The 19,416-nt window shown below is 34.7% G+C and overlaps 1 protein-coding gene across 11 annotated transcripts in view; it reads left to right on the plus strand.

Annotated features, from left to right (window-relative positions):
- Nucleotides 1-19,416, plus strand: part of sbf1 (SET binding factor 1) — a 256,856-nt gene that overhangs the window by 214,699 nt on the left and 22,741 nt on the right. For 7 of the 11 annotated variants that reach the window (XM_039761603.1, XM_039761606.1, XM_039761604.1 and 4 more), the window contains 5 exons: nucleotides 7,372-7,452; nucleotides 13,031-13,209; nucleotides 14,848-15,024; nucleotides 15,473-15,574; nucleotides 16,714-16,899. In XM_039761603.1, the coding sequence (XP_039617537.1) occupies nucleotides 7,372-7,452; nucleotides 13,031-13,209; nucleotides 14,848-15,024; nucleotides 15,473-15,574; nucleotides 16,714-16,899 (725 nt within the window). The remainder of the gene's footprint in view (nucleotides 1-7,371; nucleotides 7,453-13,030; nucleotides 13,210-14,847; nucleotides 15,025-15,472; nucleotides 15,575-16,713; nucleotides 16,900-19,416) is intronic. The other 4 variants (XM_039761608.1, XM_039761611.1, XM_039761612.1 and 1 more) reach the window with 1 other exon arrangement.

Here is a 19,416-nt window from a genome sequence, read left to right on the forward strand (position 1 = left end):
AAATACTGAAAATTACACAGTACAATCAAGACCTGACTTATATGCAGGAGTACTTAAACGCGAGTATATACGATAGTTGAAATACCGTTAACAAATTTGTAGCTTAGGTGGCACCATTGTGCACAGTGATTTGCACTGCCACTTAACTGATCTGGTGTGCTTGATTAAAATCAGCACCGGATTGTCTGTGCAGAGTCTGCATGTTCTCAATGTGTGTCTGTGGTGTTGGCCCTTTTCCTGCACTGTGTCCAGTTCTGCCAAGATGGGCTATTGCTCCCTGCCCCTCTGAATTGGAGTAAGTGGGTTTGAGAATGGCTAAGACTATTATTAGTTTGCCAGTAAATATGACATATTTTTTTGACATTACCCTGATCTTTTAAAACAGGGGCTGGCAACATCAGTCCTGGAGGACCACAGTGTCTGCAGGTTTTCATTCCAATCCAATTGCTTAATTAGAGACCAATGATTGCCAGACCTTATTTAATTTTATGGCATGTTAGTCTGCAATGTAATGTTCTTATATTGTAGATTTTTTTTCCTTTTCAAGGAAATCATCCAAATACTTTCAAGTATAAAATGAATCATTTTCTGTCTGTCACATTTTTCTCTCAACTGTTTTATTAAACCAAATAGTGCATGATGAATTTACACAGGTGTGAATGGAAACAAGTTAGATGGAGAACTGCTGAATCCTTTGTAATTTGCATCTTATTGCTAGTAAGGAGCCATTAAAGTACTGAATGCAGCTGTTTAAGGCTGAAATAAGCAATTAAGGCTAGGGAAGCTTAACAAGCAAGACCACTAAAATGAAGCGGAAAATTGTCACTTGAGCAATAAACAATAATTAGCAATAGTAATATAATAACCATGTAATAGTAATAATAGTAATATAATTAGCTAATTTATATTTAGTATAAATAGTAATATAATTATAATTATTAATTAATGTAATATAATTAGTAATATAATTAATAGTTAATAGAAATAATTGACTACTGATTAAGAAACTGGGTTAGAACAAAAACCTGCAGCCAACACTGCAGCCAACTTCACTTAACCCTGTTTTTAAAGATCATAAGAAAAAATAAAGGTGAATTGTGTTATAACATGGAAAGGAATCCTACAAAGTCCTTACTGTTCCACTGAAATCTTCTTTTCAGAGGTAGATGGATGCCTTAGCTGTGAGTATATCTACTGCCGAATTTCTTGAAAGTTATTCTTAAACAGGGTTGTTGGAACAAACTTTTTGGTAAGGGATGCTGCCAACTACAAAGACTATACAGTGTCAATACATGATCCATATAGGCCTAAATGAACTACATATAATATATGCAATGTGTTTCCATGTCTAGCCTTACTGCAGCAACGTCCACCATTTAATGTTTTTATTTAGAAATTGAATAAATTAAAAATGCAAATACACCAGACTTTTTTTTCCAGTTTGTAGAATCTTTTTTCAAACCTCTAGTAGACTTGTTGTTCAGAAGAATGGACATAGTGCCATTTCAGTGTTTGCCCAATGTTGGTATCGTGATTGCAGGTAACAATTCAAATATCTGAGACATAAACTCAAACGCTTTTCAGTCATGATCTGCTGGCATTTCAAATGATAATTTTGTTGAGCAGTACATCTCAACCTTCAATTCTGAAGTATATAGACTGAGTATAAAGAAATCCAGCAGCTCGTTATAACATCAGAGCTTATGAACAGCCTGAATTTTCCTTTCATTGTGTGTCAGTTGGTGGGTGCTGGTGCAAGTAAACGCAATAATCTGTTACTGACTGCCCACCAAAAAGACAGTACACACACAAATTAATAGAAATTTATATGTGAAAGTATAACTGTATTCCATAGGTCCATGTACCAGTCAAGAGCGACTGTAACAGATAAGCTAACATCATATGCACATGAGCTTAACAAAATTTACACAATAAAAATGTTAATTCATAAGTTAGAAATTAGACACGATTATAAAATAGTAAGTTGAAAAAGATGTTTTAAAATTAAAAAAAATTTAAAAAGACAACAACCAAGTAAGGTTGCTTACCAAATAGATATGTGTGGGAAATTCACACATTAAGAATGAGAATTTGCTTGAATGACATAATTTGTGCAGGATATGCATACTCCCACTCCAAATTTCAAACCATGACTTACTATACAGTACTATTAAAAAGTTGAGACTGATTGTGCTTACGTGAATACCCATACTAGGGTTAAGGTGAATAACCCTGTAAATTGTCATTTACATGGGCAAGTAATCTTCTGGAGTTCTCCTTTGTCAAAACACTACAGTATAATTAAACCATGCAAAAAAAAAAGAGTTAAACGTCATCATCAACCACAGTGAATTCCAAAAATAAGCATGACGCCTGTGATCAATTTCTTGTGTATTATATGCACACAGCATATTCTATTCTGCTTGGCTGTGTGACTGAGTCCTGTAAAGGATCCAATACCTGTCCTTCTTGCCTTACACCCAGTTCTATTGGAATAATAATAATGCAGGTATTTGTACTTCAATAGAATAAATATTTGGTTAGGTTACTCATTATTTTAAAAAGTAATCCGTCTACTTAATTTGCATTACTTTTAACATGATTCTGCTCTTGATTGTGTTGGTGAGTTTAGCACTGTATGGTCACCTTTTCAACATAAATTTAGCAATTTCTGAAATATTGAGACAGATTATTTCAGCCATGAGAAAGAATAATGCAATAGCCCGAACATTTACCTTTGGAAATGCATCTTGTGGACTCTTCTACCTGTGACTGCTAAAATCGTATGCAAAGCTAATACACATGCAGGCTGACAGAGTCCAATGGACACGTGCAAACTACAGAATCCTTAACAGTAACCTGGTTTAGGATTTACTTGGTCATATAATCGGGTTACTTGAGGAGAAATGTACTTCTGTTAAAGAGGTTTCTCAGAGGCCAATAACCTGATTTTTGTAACCAGGGTTTTACATGGCATTTTAGAAATCAGGTTTCTGTGAATAACTGGGTTGTAGAAGTACATGTAAATCCACTGATTCAATAATCCCAAGCACTATGCTGATATTTACTGATTTATTGTCTGTGTACCATATTACCAAATTGGTTACTTAAGAATTGTTTGATTTCTTACCCTCTTGACAGTTAACAGGATATTTAGAAAACATTCTAATGCAAGGTTTAGACCAAATCAAATGTATGTACATTCTGGTGCTTTATTTACTGAGGCCTGCTATTTCATAATTTGAATAATGCAATCTTTTCAGTACTTTTAATACAAAGAATGTAATGGAAAAAAGTTTAAAATGTTAACTGTGTAGAAAATAAAAATGTTCATAAGGAGAAATAAAAATTTGCATGAGCATTTTCAATAACCAAAACTTATTTCAGTATTTGGCAACCCTAGTTATTATGACTAAGCTAAAAATAACTTGTTGCAGTTAATTCATTTGTTAGTTTAAGTTTGTTATTTTGTAATGTTAATTTAATGAGCTACATATTACCTAATTTATAAAAAGTAGGCTATGTGTGTTTAATTAAATATTATATCAAATGGTTATTTGTTTTTTGTGCATGATACATTAAATATGAATTTTCTGTTTGTTTTTGTTGGACCTATTTGATTTGGATATTGCACGATTTATGAAATGGCACATTTTAGACTACCAAAGAATGGAGTTCTGATGAAACAGGTGATGGGCACTTACAGTGCATCCAGAAATTATTTGTAGCGCATCACTTTTTCCACATTTTGTTATGTTATAGCCTTATTCCAAAATGGATTAAATTCATTTTTTCCTTAGAATTCTACACACAACACCCCATAATGACAACGTGAAAAAAGTTTGCTTGAGGTTTTTGCAGAGTTTTGACTAGACCGTTTTCTGTTGAGTATTTTAGTTGTGTGTAGAATTCTGAGGAAAAAAATGAATTTAATCCATTTTGGAATAAGACTGTAACATAACAAAATGTGGAATGAGTGATGCGCTGTGAATACTTTCCGGATGCACTGTAAGAGCTTCCAGGTTTGTTTAGTAAGGGAATTAGACTTATTGCTCTCCATGTCTAAAACATACAGTGGGTACTTTTATTAAGGTATATATGCACTCTGACAAAACACAGTTATACCCAGAAATGGTATTTGGATGAAAATTTGCTCTGAAAAATTACCCTGTTTGAAGATACTTTGAGTTTATTTATACGAGTTTAGGTTATGGTTACTTTAGGATATGTAAACTGCCAAGATGTATGTTTATCATCCATATGAACTATTACCTAAGTCTGATAAGGTTGTTCTTTTTGTTAGGTCTGGTTGTCATCTTGAAATAGTGTAGCATGTTGGCCATAAACATATGATAGTGAAAAAATGCTGACTATGCAAGCCATGGTACTGGAGCTCTGTTCGCGACATTTGCTATGTTATCTGCCACCAACCCCTTGCAGTTCTTGGCTTTGTCTGCTGTGTCTATTATGTATGTAGGTCATTGCATACAGATGGATGTCAAAGTGTACACAGACATTAGCATTCCGACTAGCCAGTTCATTTATTTGTATTTTGTCACAGTTTGGAATGTTTAGTTCCATTTGTTTATCAAATATTTTGTATCTATTTTGTCAAATAGTTTGTGTCTAATTTTGTATTGGCCGCTGTTCTTTTAAACAAAAATTTTTTTCAAAATTGATTGCAAGTTATAATTCATAAAAATACAAACAATATACAGTACTAGTTCTCTTCTCTCATCCCAGTGTCATTTGGTCACAGTTCAACAATGGATAGATGGTCATTGGCTCCATTTATGTTAATCAGTTTCAGACTGCTTTGTGTCTTTATGTAATCGTTATGTAATCAGTAAAGTATGTATTTGCAAACTTTTAACCTTTTCCAGGTTTTCCACTTTGTAAAATCTTTTACTTTTTAATCTGTAAGTTCTGTCAATTTAATTAGTTGAATCAGTGGATATTTAATTTTTTTTAAATATATTTCATCCTTATTCAAAGTATGGCAAATCATTACCATCAGGCCTAGTATGAGTGAGTGTGCATTTTTTGCTTGTTGTAATGAATTGTCTTCCTGACCTTGAGCTTTGTACAGGTATAGGCTACAGCTGGCCACAAATCCTGCAATTTGAGGTTTGAAATTTATATTGATACATTTATTACAGTGTTATTCCCATTAACTAAAACAAATATGGCATACTATTTGCAGCTGCTCTATCTTAGGTCCTGTGTTACATCCCAAAATTTTTAAATGATACATCTGTACAAATAATAAATAGGTTTTCTTGTTTAGGGGGTGTCGGTGTGTGCATAAATGGATCCTGTAATTGACTGACGTCCAATTTACAGTTGTTTTCTGTCATGCATCAAGGACTTGTAGGATAGGTTCTGTTCCTCTGCTACCCTGAACTGCATTAAGCTGCTTTGACAGTATCATTTTTTAAAATTGAAAAATATATCTTCTTAAAAATACATTCTTCTTCCGTAAATTAGAACATTACAACATAAGAATTCTAATATGAACAAGCCCCACACCACCTGTCTACCCTAGCCACCTAATTCCTCCAAAATAGCTCAGTTTTGAATGCCCCTGAAGTCCTAGTGTCTACAAAAACACTTATTAATTTATTTCATATTTCAGTTGTTCTTTATGAAGAAAAACTTCCTAACACCTTGGTGTGAAATTTATCCTTAAATTGATATTAACTGTGCCCCAGTGTTCATGTAGAACACATTTTAAAGTAACAGTCAAGATCCATCTTTACTAATTCTTCACATACTTTTAAACACTTCAGTCCCCTGATGTGCTACAAGAAACAGAAAAAGCAGTCTACTTTAAAGATTTTGCTCAAAGTCTGTTGGCTTCTATTACTTTACAATGATAATAATTTTTATTTAGATTAAGTTTTTCAGTTTTGAGTTATCACGTCCACAAACGTGATTCCTTACACAAGTGTAGACACAAAGTCATTGCTTTAAATGTGGTCAAAAAAGGTCGAGGGAGTACTAATATGTGCAGATCTGTTGGACTGAAACTTTGACCCAGTTAAAATACTTTCCCTAAGTATATCAGCAGTATGTTTGTTCCAACTTTTCTTTTCACACCCCATTTCTTTCTGATCAATAATAATATTATATTTAATTAATCCGTGCCAGCATACCTGATATTTTGTGTAAATTACACACGTGAAAATAATGACAGCTTCATCTGCAGGAAAGATCTAGGGAAAGGAGAGGATGGATTTTGTATGTTGTGCATATTGTTGTGGGAAAAACATGTTACTGCAAACAATGCTGTTTTTATATACCTACTATAGATTCTTCAGTTTCTGCACACTTTATTGTGTTGTAGACTTAATTTTAAATGAATAATTTAGCCAATCTACACTTAATTGTCTATAATGACAATATGAAAATATGTTTTAAAAAAAGTTTATAAAAAAGCTAAAATAACAAATTTACCAATTTAAAATTAAGTCTATAACACAATAACATGTGCAGAATGTGAAGAGACCTTAATACTTTCTGAATTTACTGTATGTAATACATGTATGTAGAATGTGTAATTTTTTAAAAATTCGCTGTAGTCTTCCACAGTTGTACACATAGGGTCCACAGAATGTTATTCATCTCAATGGGGGCCTGTAGGCTATTTGTGGTGTGTGACTGAAGATAGTGGATGTGTGTACAAGGTTTAAATCACAAAGCCCAAAAAAGTTAGATGAAATAGCAACACCACATAGAAATAAATGTTACTGGGCAGTCATGTTAAGAGTCTGGTCAAGATCCAGTGAAAAGCAAAATATATGTTGAATGCCTTAAACTTTCACCCATCAACAATCTCAATTCAGTTCATGTATGGTTCAGCAGCTAAAGAGCAAAATGAAGAAAAACACTGCAAAATCATGGTCTTTTCTTTTGACTATAGTAATAACTGTTTTTACTATGAGTTTATTTGTTACAATAAGTGAATACAGGTAAAAAAAAACTTATTGTAAATCAGGTTACGTAAAATAAAAAGAAAAAATTCATATACATGCTGTGTGTGTACATTTTGGATTTTTGCGGTTATTAATTTCATATTGTTTTAAGCTTCACTAGTATTTAGGTGAAGTCAAACATGCTATTAAACTAAAGTCAGACTAATTCTTCTAGACTGAATTTTGGGAATGTATTTCCTTGTTTTTAGATTTCCTTAGCAACAAATCCAATATTCAGCTTTACTTTCTAGTAAATGTTGTTTTTTTTTTTTCCTTTTTTCAGCTTCTTTAGAATTTGATTTGATTCTTGTTTTTTGTGGTGCTATTATTCTGAGACATAGCAGAATAATATTTTTTTTCAACTTGGTAATGAGGGAATTGTTTCTGTCCTGTTCAGTCTCAGTGATAGGTCACAGAGCTAGGGTCATCTCTCTCTCGCAACCTAGAGCAACGGTGAAAGCAAGAAAATCTCCGAGAGGTACAGTAGATAATACCATTAGCTTTAGCTTGCTCTTACTGAATCTTCTAACAGTGGAGGAAACCCTCTCTTAAAATGCTTTATCTAAATCATTGTCTGTTACTTACAAAACTAATTCTTTATATCAGTATAGATTTGTTCACCAAATATAATCTTCTGATTTCTATACTTATTTTCCTAAAAATTGCATTTAACACTTCTTCTGATTTCTTAAATCTGTAAATAACTTACAGATTAAATTTAAAATGCAATTCCAAATTCATTGTTTGTCCGTGTCATTGTTCTTTGTGTCTTGTTAATTTTGCTTAGCCAAAATAACAATTTTTGCAAACAAATCATAAATTTAAGATCCTGTGATTTTTCTAAATTTCAGCTAATCGTAATATAACCATATATAATTTATTCACAATATAAATAATTTCATTATGTGTTGTTTGTCTGTTCTTTTATTATTATTATTATTAATTCTATATATATACTATCTATATATATATATATATATATATACAGTATATATATATATATATATATATATATATATCTTCTTACACACTGACTATGGCATACAGTGCATCCAGAAAGTATTCACAGTGCATCACTTTTTCCACATTTTGTTATGTTACAGCCTTATTCCAAAATGGATTAAATTCATTTTTTTCCTCAGAATTCTACACACAACACCCCATAATGACAACGTGAAAAAGCTTACTTGAGGCTTTTGCAAATTTACTGAAAATAAAAAAACTGAGAAAGCATATTTACATAAGTATTCACAGCCTTTGCCATGAAGCTCAAAATTGAGCTCAGGTGCATCCTGTTTCCCCTGATCATCCTTGTGATGTTTCTGCAGCTTAATTGGAGTCCACCTGTGGTAAATTCAGTTGATTGGACATGATTTGGAAAGGCACACACCTCTCTATATAAGGTCCCACAGTTGACAGTTCATGTCAGAGCACAAACCAAGCATGAAGTCAAAGGAATTGTCTGTAGACCTCCGAGACAGGATTGTCTCGAGGCACAAATCTGGGGAAGGTTACAGAAAAATTTCTGCTGCTTTGAAGGACCCAATGAGCACAGTGGCCTCCATAATCTGCTAGTAGAAGAAGTTCGAAACCATCAGGACTCTTCCTAGAGCTGGCCTGCCATCTAAACTGAGCGATCGGGGTAGAAGGGCCTTAGTCAGGGAGGTGACCAAGAACCCGATGGTCACTCTTTCAGAGCTACAGAGGTCCTCTGTGGAGAGAGGAGAACCTTCCAGAAGGACAACCATCTCTGCAGCAATCCACCAATCAGGCCTGTATGGTAGAGTGGCCAGACAGAAGCCACTCTTTAGTAAAAGGCACATGGCAGCCCGCCTGGAGTTTGCCAAAAGGCATCTGAAGGACTCTCAGACCATGAGAAACAAAATTCTCTGGTCTGATGAGACAAAGATTGAACTCTTTGGTGTGAATGCCAGGCATCACGTTTGGAGGAAACCAGGCACCACTCATCACCAGGCCAATACCATTCCTACAGTGAATTCCTACAGTATCATCATGCTGTGGGGATGTTTTTCAGCGGCAGGAACAGGGAGACTAGTCAGGATAAAGGGAAAGATGACTGCAGCAATGTACAGAGACATCCTGGATGAAAACCTGCTCCAGAGCGCTCTTGACCTCAGACTAGGGCGACGGTTCATCTTTCAGCAGGGCAACGACCCTAAGCACACAGCCAAGATATCAAAAGAATGGCTTCAGGACAACTCTGTGAATGTCCTTGAGTGGGCCAGCCAGAGCCCAGACTTGAATCGGGTTGAACATCTCTGGAGAGATCTTAAAATGGCACCGACGCTTCCCATCCAACCTGATGGAGCTTGAGAGGTACTGCAAAGAGGAATGGGCGAAACTGGCCAAGGATAGGTGTGCCAAGCTTGTGTCATCGTATTCAAAAAGACTTGAGGCTGTAATTGCTGCCAATGGTGCATTGACAAAGTATTTAGCAGAGGCTGTGAATACTTATGTACATGTGATTTCTCAATTTTTTTATTTTTAATAAATTTGCAAAACCTCAAGTAAACTTTTTTTCACGTTGTCATTATGGGGTGTTGTGTGTAGAATTCTGAGGAAAAAATGAATTTAAACCATTTTGGAGTAAGGCTGTAACATAACAAAATGTGGAAAAAGTGATGCGCTGTGAATACTTTCCGGATGTTTTCCTTACAACAGCATGATCACAGATGCAGCTGCTGACTGCATTGACTAGATCTGGACTTTCTACAAATAAACTGTAAAATGTGCATTTTAGTAGAAAACAAAGTTGCATATTACATTTACTTACACCCAATTAAGCTATAGCACCTGATAAAATAACCATTAAATGGTGGAAATGTTCTTGATATTTCTTGGAAGTTTTTAGTAACATTTTTATTGTATATATTTAAGTTAGTAGATTATCTATCTATCTATCTATCTATCTATCTATCTAAAAACACAATTGAAGAAGGTCAGTGATCAAAATAAGAGAACAAGTTGTGCTAGTTAACCAATGGCACTAATCTGATAGTGTCTTGAAATACCAGGCAACACCACCTATTTGTCAACATTGATATGCATTTTGCAAGATGGTGAGCTGCTTTAGGGTAACTGAAATGCTGTGATGTTGGATTGTTCAGATGAAGGCTGATGGGATGTTCCTTTCAGCCATTGGAAGAGAAGCTGGTCATTCCCAGAGCATAATTTCTCAAATATGGAAGCTGTACAAAAAAAACAAAGTCATTGAAGTCCCAGTAAAAGGCCGGTCTCCCTCATAAGCTGCAAGATCCGGAGATTCTCAGTGTGGTTTGTTTCAACATTGCTTACCAATTCAGTGCTGAACAGGGCAAGAGTTTGTCTTGACAGTGTCTCGTAGTCTAAGAGAATTGGAACTTAAGGCCCACTCTGCTGTGACCAAGCCTCTTATCAGCAAAAAGAATTAAAACGCTAGACTAGCCTTTCCTGAGGACCATGTTATGTGGACTACGGAGAACTGGTCCAAAGTTTATTTCAGTAACAAAAGCAAGTTTAATTCAGTTGGCTCAAATGAGAAACATTATGTTCAGTGTTGAATTGGGGAAAGACATCATGTTGCAGAGGATGTTCTCTGCAGCAGGAGTTGTGCTTCTCATACAGCTACATGGCAAGGTGAATGCTAATGTGTATCAGAACCTTCTTCAACAGTATGTGCTTCCATCACTGCAAACATCATCCAGTCAGCTAGCCATTTTTTTATATGCCAATGTCCCTTGCAACACTGAAAAACAATTGAAGCGATTCTTAGAAGCTGAAAATATTAAAGAAATGAAATGGCCAACCCAGAGTCCTGATCTGAACCTGATTGAGAATCCCTGCAAGATAATTAGTGACAAAGTTATGGCAAAGAACCATTGCTACAGCTAACGAAATGTGATATGAGCTGGAAGACAAGTGGAACAAAATCAAGCCAGAGCAGTGCAAAACCTTAGTCAGGTCATGCAGATGCTGATGTGCCAGAGTCATTTAAAGCAAGGGCTTCTACACTACCTACTAAGTTTTCAAAGCTGTTAAAAAGCATTGACTACTATAGTTTTTGCTGAATGACTTTTTCCTTTGGTTATTTTTTTTAACATTCTAGAAGTACAGTAAACCATATCTACAGCCATTCTGACTTTCAGTAACAGTCACCAATATTTGAAAGAAGCAATTTTTCATAAATTGTTCTCTAATTTTGATTGCTAGTGTAAATGTAATAAATGCTTCAGTTACACTTTGTTTATAGGAATTTTTAAAGGTCCCAATAATTATGGTATATATTGTTTTGTTAAAAATAATTATTTCTTCATGTGGGATTATATTATCGTAGAATGAATCTTTTTGAATTAAAGGTTGGATTTCACTCATTGTTTTCTGTACGAGATTAAGATAAATCATCAAAAGGTGATTTTTTTTTTTTTTGGACAACCCTTTTTACTCCTCTTTATCATGGGTGCCAGTGATTGTGGAGGGAACTGTATATTTTATGGGACATTGGACAGTTGACCATCACTGTCATATAAGTGCCTTCCCTCATATTTCTTGTGCTTTTTTTCTATTCTTTCATCTATATTCTTAGTATATTTCTAGGTTTAGTTTTAAAAATGAGTTTTTAAATAAACAAAATAGCATATGTAGTTATCATTTTTAATTACTGTATCTCTGTTAAAAACTGCATGTGTCAGGTGTTTCTCCTTTTTATTATTACATTGTATTGTAGAAGTAATGATATTAAAAAGAAATTGTGGATTTCTTTTTACCCTCCATACACATGTCCTACTGGGGGATTGTGGCATTACACTGAGTTTGACCAATCAAGTCACCCTGTTCCTAACAGCAATCTCTAGGTACCTGTGGAAAATGATCAGGTTCTCCCTGGCCAGCCAAGAGAGAGAATGAGTCAAATCTGGCATATTCTGGGTCTGATTTTTAGGTAATTTCTCACCGAGTAGTCAAAAAACACAGGAGATCATTTTCACTACATGCCCAAAACACTTCAAGTTTCATATTCTCCAAACCTTGGGTTTACCTTAGCAAACTGTCCTTTCTGTGTAAAGACACATCTTTTTAGTTATTTTCTCACATTAAATTAACTTGAATGATCACCAAGTAGGTGAACAAATGTCTTGCTTCTTAAATACTGGATTCATAATTACACAAATCAGCAATCCTGGAACCTGGTAAATACTTTCAGCTGCATTACAAAACATGTGTGTTCATAAATCATCTTAGTTTTTATACAGTGTATGTATGTAGAATTTGGACACTTCCCAAACCCTTCAAAAAGTCATCCCAATGTTCAACAGATAAAATAGAATTTGCATTGTCCTTTCTTGATATGTAATTGACTTATGTAAGAGTGTCTGTCTCAGTCTGGCAGTCAAGAAAGTCCTAATCCAAGCAGTTTTTTTTCCAGTTCTGACTTCCCTTAGGAGGGCATATTCACCAGGTTTAGTAGTCCTTTAAGGTGATCTTTCCACCTCTTGATGAAATTCTCAATTTAGGTCACCTTTACCTCAGCAGTTATTATTGCATAGTTTCCAAGCTGCCATTAAAGCATCCTACTCACTGCCTTCTGTGTTGCTCCAAGTACAGCTGCTGCTGCCTTCTTAGCCTATCAGTTGCTCAGCCAGTTCTATCCTCTTTGAAAGCTTTACAGAGATCAATTTACTGTTTTAACGGCCTGTAAATGTGTATTAGTGATTTCCTCTCCACAAGAAGGAGCTCAGCAATTGTCTATTGTTTAAAAGACTAACCATGAAACCCCATCTTGAGGGTCAGCTCTGCAAATGTAAGGAAATTAATTGTTTTCTCACATTGCAGTCACAGGCTGGATATTTCAAATTAACCATAGAATTAGTTGCAAATGTTCCTATACATTTTAACAGACGTAATGTATAAAGAAGTACTGGAACATTTTGGGAAACTTATCATAGTATCGTATGGTTTTCATTTAGGAATGACCACTATCGTATCACCATTTTCTAACTAACTAACTAACTAAGTGCCTCTTGTAAAAGGAGTCTGTTAATGTGTTTTATTGTGCATTACAGGAAAATGGGGAAGTATTCGTGTTAACAATCGGATGAGCAGCTATAACCCAGACATTGGAACTAGATTGGCAGCAAAGGATATACCACCTCCCCAGGCCAATGGAGGACCCTCTGAAACACATTTTTTGAGGCAACAAAGAGCATACCTGTACATCATCGGTGATAAGTCACAATTGAAGGTACAGTAACCAAAATAGGAGCGTTCAGACCTGAAATCTTTACTCCTCCATTGAGTTAATTTTTTTGCATTACTTGATCCAGAATATGTTCAAAGATGCTTTGGCACAATATATTCTTCTTTGTTTTTTTATTACTGAAACTACTTATTTTTTTGGGTTCTCCTTTTGTGCAATAGTTGTACACAAATGATTGTGCATCACTTATGGTCAATGTTTTATTGAATCTTTAATTAAAAAGTAAATAACATTTTCTGATTAATTAAAATGTAAAATAATGAATACATAATTATTAAGCAACTGCTGGATTTTAAATATTGAATTCAATAAAACAGAAAATAGGATCTTATTGTTAAAGTGCTGAATGCTATGTGCTGCTGTTGTTATTTATTTTATTTTATTCCCTCTCCAAATTGTAACTTAGCTCATTGGTGAGATACCTGATATTTCAGATAACATGAATATGACGGAACAAAATGACATTGTTTTGCTAAAGCTGTGTGAATCGTTTTGTCCTGTTTTCCTAGGTGCAAGTTGACTGTAAAATTTCAGAAATGGGAAAGGAGAAGTGTAGTAGTAGTAGTAGTAGTAGTATCATATATGCAAAAGCAGCTCTGCTGTTATAAAATAAACTTTATATAAATATCTTGCTGTAAATGTGAACAGCACAATTCATTAGTGGAATATTTTTCCTATTAAAAAGGAGTAATACCAACGACAGTATTTTTTATGTGAGTGATTTCTACCTATTTTTATAAAAAACTTATGTTGTTCAAAGGCTAGACAAAAATATTGAAAATATTGAAATTCAACGCAGAGTTAGAAATAGTCTGATACTTCATAAACCTGAATACATTCGTAAAGGAGACAAAACCACTAAATGATTCAAAGTGGATGATTAAATTGAGGTAATTTTTAGAGAATAGGTAGTTCAAGTATAATTTCCACATTATTATATACAAGGACTATCACCGATCATTTAAATGGGTATATATTCCAGAAAAGGCATTATGTTTCAATAGGAAATGTTGAACAGAAAGCAGAAGAAGAAAAAAAAACTATGGCATAATAGGTTTTGGGAGGCACAGAATGTGCTGATGCCTCTCAAATATACCATCACATGTTTTGCAGCAGTGGTTCAAGTATGCCGTTAATAATATAATGAATTCCCTTCATGCGGGTCTGCTAATTCTGGGTGGTTACAGACTCTTGTATTTATCTCAAGGGCTGTGGAAAAAATATTAAATATACATATTAACAAAGTTTAGTAAATATTTAATATAGTGTAGTGGCTATTTATATTTTTAGCAGTTAAATGTGTCTGAATACCTAACCACTATAAAATATCCATGCAGCAGTGTGTTTAGCTGTATTTGTTTTTTCAGTGTATTTTTACCACTGTAGTAATTGGTTGGCTTCTTAAAATTTAAACTTTAAAATACGTTTAACCAGTGTTATGAACCTTTTTGTAAATGAGAACAGATAGAAGTTGTTATTTTATGTTCATAATTATTTGAATTTTTTAACCATGTAATATAATATAAAGTGCCACCTAACTGGATTTATTTCTTTAAATGTATGTTTTTTTTATGCTACTGAGATGCATGTTTTCATTGTAAAATGGACTTTTTTTCCACCCAGGGCACCAAACAGGATCCTTTTCAGCAATGGGAAGTTGTTCCTATTGAGGTGTTTGACATACGACAAGTGAAAAATAGCTTTAAAAAGCTTATGAAGGCTTGTGTTCCCAGCTCTGTATCTAACGAGTCAAACATGACCTTTTATCGATGCCTTGAAGACTCAGAGTGGCTTTGCCTGGTCAGTGTTGTTTGACTGTTTACTTAATACCAACAGAATGAATTCTTTGATCAACAGTTTGTCTATAATACTAAATACAGTGGCCTCAAGAATTATTGTCATCAAGATCCTGCACAAACTGTTCTACAGACTTATTAGAATTATCAGGAAAGGTTATTACACACATACAGTACATATACCAAAAAAGGTTTAATCAATTATACTTATGGGATCCATTAATTGTAAATGTTTTAAAATGAGTAACACAGTTTTCTTTCTTAAAAATCTTTCTTTAAAATTCTCAAATTCCTCGGCTGTGTTATTTTTTTTGTACTGTCTGTGCTACTTATTTTATACAGCTTGTTTGTCTTTATCATAGATACCCTTTCATGTAATGCTCATGTCAGTTAAAAATGTTATTCAGCTATGATGGTGAAGAATTCTTATGTCTTTATTTGCTTTATTTTAGCTTCACAAAGTTCTTCAGGTCTCTGTTTTGGTGGTGGAGTTGTTAGATTCATCTTCCTCAGTAATGGTTTCACTTGAGGAAGGATGGGACATAACTACTCAGGTAATGAGCCGTAAACTTTACTGAGGTACTATTAAAGTATATCATTATTAAAATGCACTTTGAAAGGTTGAATCAAAAAATAATACTCCAGTCTGAAGGAAAACTGGCAGGGAAAATCAGTATCACTAGGTATTTAAGTGATTATATTTGGATGCTAGCTACGCATAAGAACTCCATTTCATAGCTGGACATCACATATAATGTAAATAAGAGACAACCAAAATGGAATTGTTCTTAGAGACCTTGACATTTTTGTACTGGTCCTACAGCAGCACATTATCAGTGCCTCAATCACTCATTTAATCTTTTATACAGTCAATTGACAGAGTTTAATAGGAGCCAAACTGCCATTTTTAAGAACATAAGATCATATTAAAAGTTTTTATGAGAACAGGCCATTCGGCCCAAAGCAATTTGTCAATATCTGTTCACCAACTCTTTAAAAAAAGAAGGCAAGATTTGAAGATCTACCCCTACAGTAATCTGTTGTTCTCTAAATGAAGAAAAACTCATCTTTTATCAGGAATGTAAATCTGCATTCTGCTCTAGATACCAGCTCTAGACAGTCCCAAAGGCAGTATATATGAATATGTTGATCATATAGATAGATAGATACTTTATTAATCCCCAAGGGGAAATTCACATACTCCAGCAGTATACTGATAAAAACAATATTAATTAAAGAGTGATAAAAATATGTACAGTAATGTCAGACAGTGCTAATAATAGTGCTTGCTGGGAGGATCTTCCACCCATTGAAAGAAGTTGTGGGGGCTAGAAAGTCCATTACCATTTGAAGAGAGACAAATGCAGCAGTTAAAACTTTGAATAACCACATAATAACTTGGTTATCTTTTTATGTAATGCATTAGTATTTCAATTGAGAGTGCAAGGAAGTAGTTTATGGAGTTTTTAGTTAAGTAAACACTGAATGTTCCATAGAAGCAATTTCAAATGAACAGTTCAAGGTTTTTATTAATCCCTTCATAAGTTCATATTCAAGCAAAGCCAAAAAGTATTAAATCCTAATTGTGGAAAGTCGGTCAGCCCAAATTGAGACACGCTACTGGAATATTCAAGCACATTTTCTGCTTCTGCATGTTAATATTTTTTAATTTTTACTTTATCTTTACTTACAGGTGGTGTCCCTTGTCCAGTTGTTATCAGATCCATATTATAGAACAATGGAGGGCTTTAGACTACTTGTGGAAAAGGAATGGTTGTCTTTTGGGCATCGGTTTAGTCATCGTGGGGCTCAGACTTTGGCTAGTCAGAGCAGTGGATTTACCCCAGTCTTTCTTCAGTTCCTTGACTGTGTCCACCAGGTAACTGAATTATTGCTCATCACAACTGCTTGCCATTTTCTTTAACCTAGGTCAAATCTTGAGTAAGCACATCCCAATATGAAGTTCACATTAATCTGTATAAAGCTATATACTAAATGCTCCTTTATTATTGTAAAGATTTACAACAAATTATTTTTAAAAAATGACATTTTAATCAGCAGTGTTATGATCTCATTTAAACTTGTAATTTGGGGCAGCTTTTAGTGAGCATATATTTGAAAATGCTAATTTCAAAATATGTATATAAAGGTGTTAAAAAATGAGATTGCATGTTTCAATAGAAATGGAATCTACAATTTCAAAGATGTTCATAATACATCAAAGAAGATCAAAGACCCTAATGAACAAAATAGAAATGAAACCTTTTTGTTTAGTCTGCTTATGGTGTTTTAAATTCCATTACTTATATTTACAGTGCCCTCCACAATTATTGGCACCCCTGGTTAAAATGTGCTCTTAGACTTCTAATAAATTATTTTTTTCCCAAAAATATAGGTTCACAACACAAAAAAGAGAAAAATCCATCCTTTAATTTAAAGTTCATTTATTCATTGGGAAAAAAAATCCCACATTAAGAAATACATTTTGTTACATGAAATCATGTGTGCCACAATTATTGGCACCCCTAACACTTCCTATAAAATAAATGTAATGGAAGCATTTTTGCAATTTTTAGTTTAGTTTTTAAAGTTGATCAGAGTAAATTGGAAATTTTAATTAGTAATTAATGACTTCCTGTGTCCCTGGGGTATAAACATGACGTGACACAGAGTCCTATTACTTTTAGTCACTTTTCAACATGGGAAAGGCCAGAGAATATGCTGTTCAAGTAAGGCAGATGTGTGTCGACCTTCATAAGTCAGGTAATGGCTACAAGAAAATAGCTACTCGCCTAAACCTGCCTGTATCTACAGTCAGAGGAATAATAAAGAAGTGTAAAACAAGGGAACAGTGACAAACAAGGCTGGACGAGGACCACCACGCACAGTGAGGAAGATAGTAAGAGAAGTAAAAAATTCTCCAAAGCTTACTGTTCGAGAACTACTCCAAAGAGTGGTATTTTGGGGTCACAATGTCTCCATGACAACCATAAGATGCTATCTCCATGCCAACAAGCTGATAGATAGATAGATAGATAGATAGATAGATAGATAGATAGATAGATAGATAGATACTTTATTAATTCCAAGGGGAAATTCACATAATCCAGCAGCAGTATACTGATATAAAAAACAATATTAAATTAAAGAGTAATAAAATGCATGTAAAAACAGACTAATAATAATAATAAAAGTAATCTCGCTAATAATGTTAGCATTTTCTCCCCCATCTGGAATTGAAGAGTGGCATATTGTGGGAGAGGAACAATCTCCTCAGTCTGTCAGTGGAGCAAGACAAACTGTTAAAACTGTCCAGCTTTATTCCTACAATAGAGCCTGCCTTCTTAACAAGTTTGTCCAGGCGTGAGACGTCCTTCATCATTATGCTGCCTCCCCAGCACACCACTGCGTAGAAGAGGGCATTCGCCACAACTGTCTGGTAGAACATCTGCAGCATCTTATTGCAGATGTTGAAGGACGCCAACCTTCTAAGAAAGTATAGTCGGCTCTGACCTTTCTTACACAGAGCATCAGTATTGGCAGACCAGTCCAATTTGTCATCCAGCTGCACTCCCAGGTACAGTAATCCCTCGCTATATCGCGCTTTGACTTTCGCGGTTTCGCTCTATCGCGGATTTTATATGAAAGCATAACTAAATATATAATGCGGATTTTTCACTGCTTCGCGGGTTCTGCGGACAATGTGTCTTTTTACTTTCTGTACATGCTTCCTCAGTTGGTTTGCCTAGTTGATTTCATACAAGGGACGCTATTGGCGGATGACTGAGAAGCTAACCAATCAGAGCACACAGTTAAGTTCTCCTGACTGAGAAGCTAACCAATCAGAGCACGCAGTTAAGTTCCTGCTTGCTGAATGCAGTGTTAACCAGGAAGTCTCGTCTCACTCATTCAGCATCAACGTGTTTCGCTGTGTAAAGAGTTGTGCTCTTTTGTGTTTATCTTTGTGCATAGTCAAGCCCTTCATTATGGCTCCAAAACGATCTGCTACAGCTTCAGAGGCCGTGCCCAAGCGCAAACGGAAGATGTTAACGATTGCCGAAAAGGTAAACGTTTTGGATTTGTTGAAGGCTACGATTCTTTTTATTTAAAAAGTAGAAAAGGAATATAAGATCTACGGCCGCAGTGTCCTTTTAACCAGCGTGCAAAACAAGTTGTAAGTGGATGTAATAAGGCAGTAGTCTGGATGGAATCTGCTTTAGGGATTTGGATTGAAGACTGCCAGAAGAAGAAAAACGGCAGTGCTACACAATCGCCTGAAGTGGCTCCTTTAAGGGCTGTAACGCTCTCCTTTGTTGTGCAGTAAAATAAAACTCATTGTTATCGGACAAGTCATCGTGTCATTGTTGGTGAGTAACCATAATTAATTTTCTACTTA

The sequence above is a fragment of the Polypterus senegalus genome, chromosome 8 (assembly GCF_016835505.1).
Source record: "Polypterus senegalus isolate Bchr_013 chromosome 8, ASM1683550v1, whole genome shotgun sequence".
Lineage (NCBI taxonomy): Eukaryota > Metazoa > Chordata > Cladistia > Polypteriformes > Polypteridae > Polypterus > Polypterus senegalus.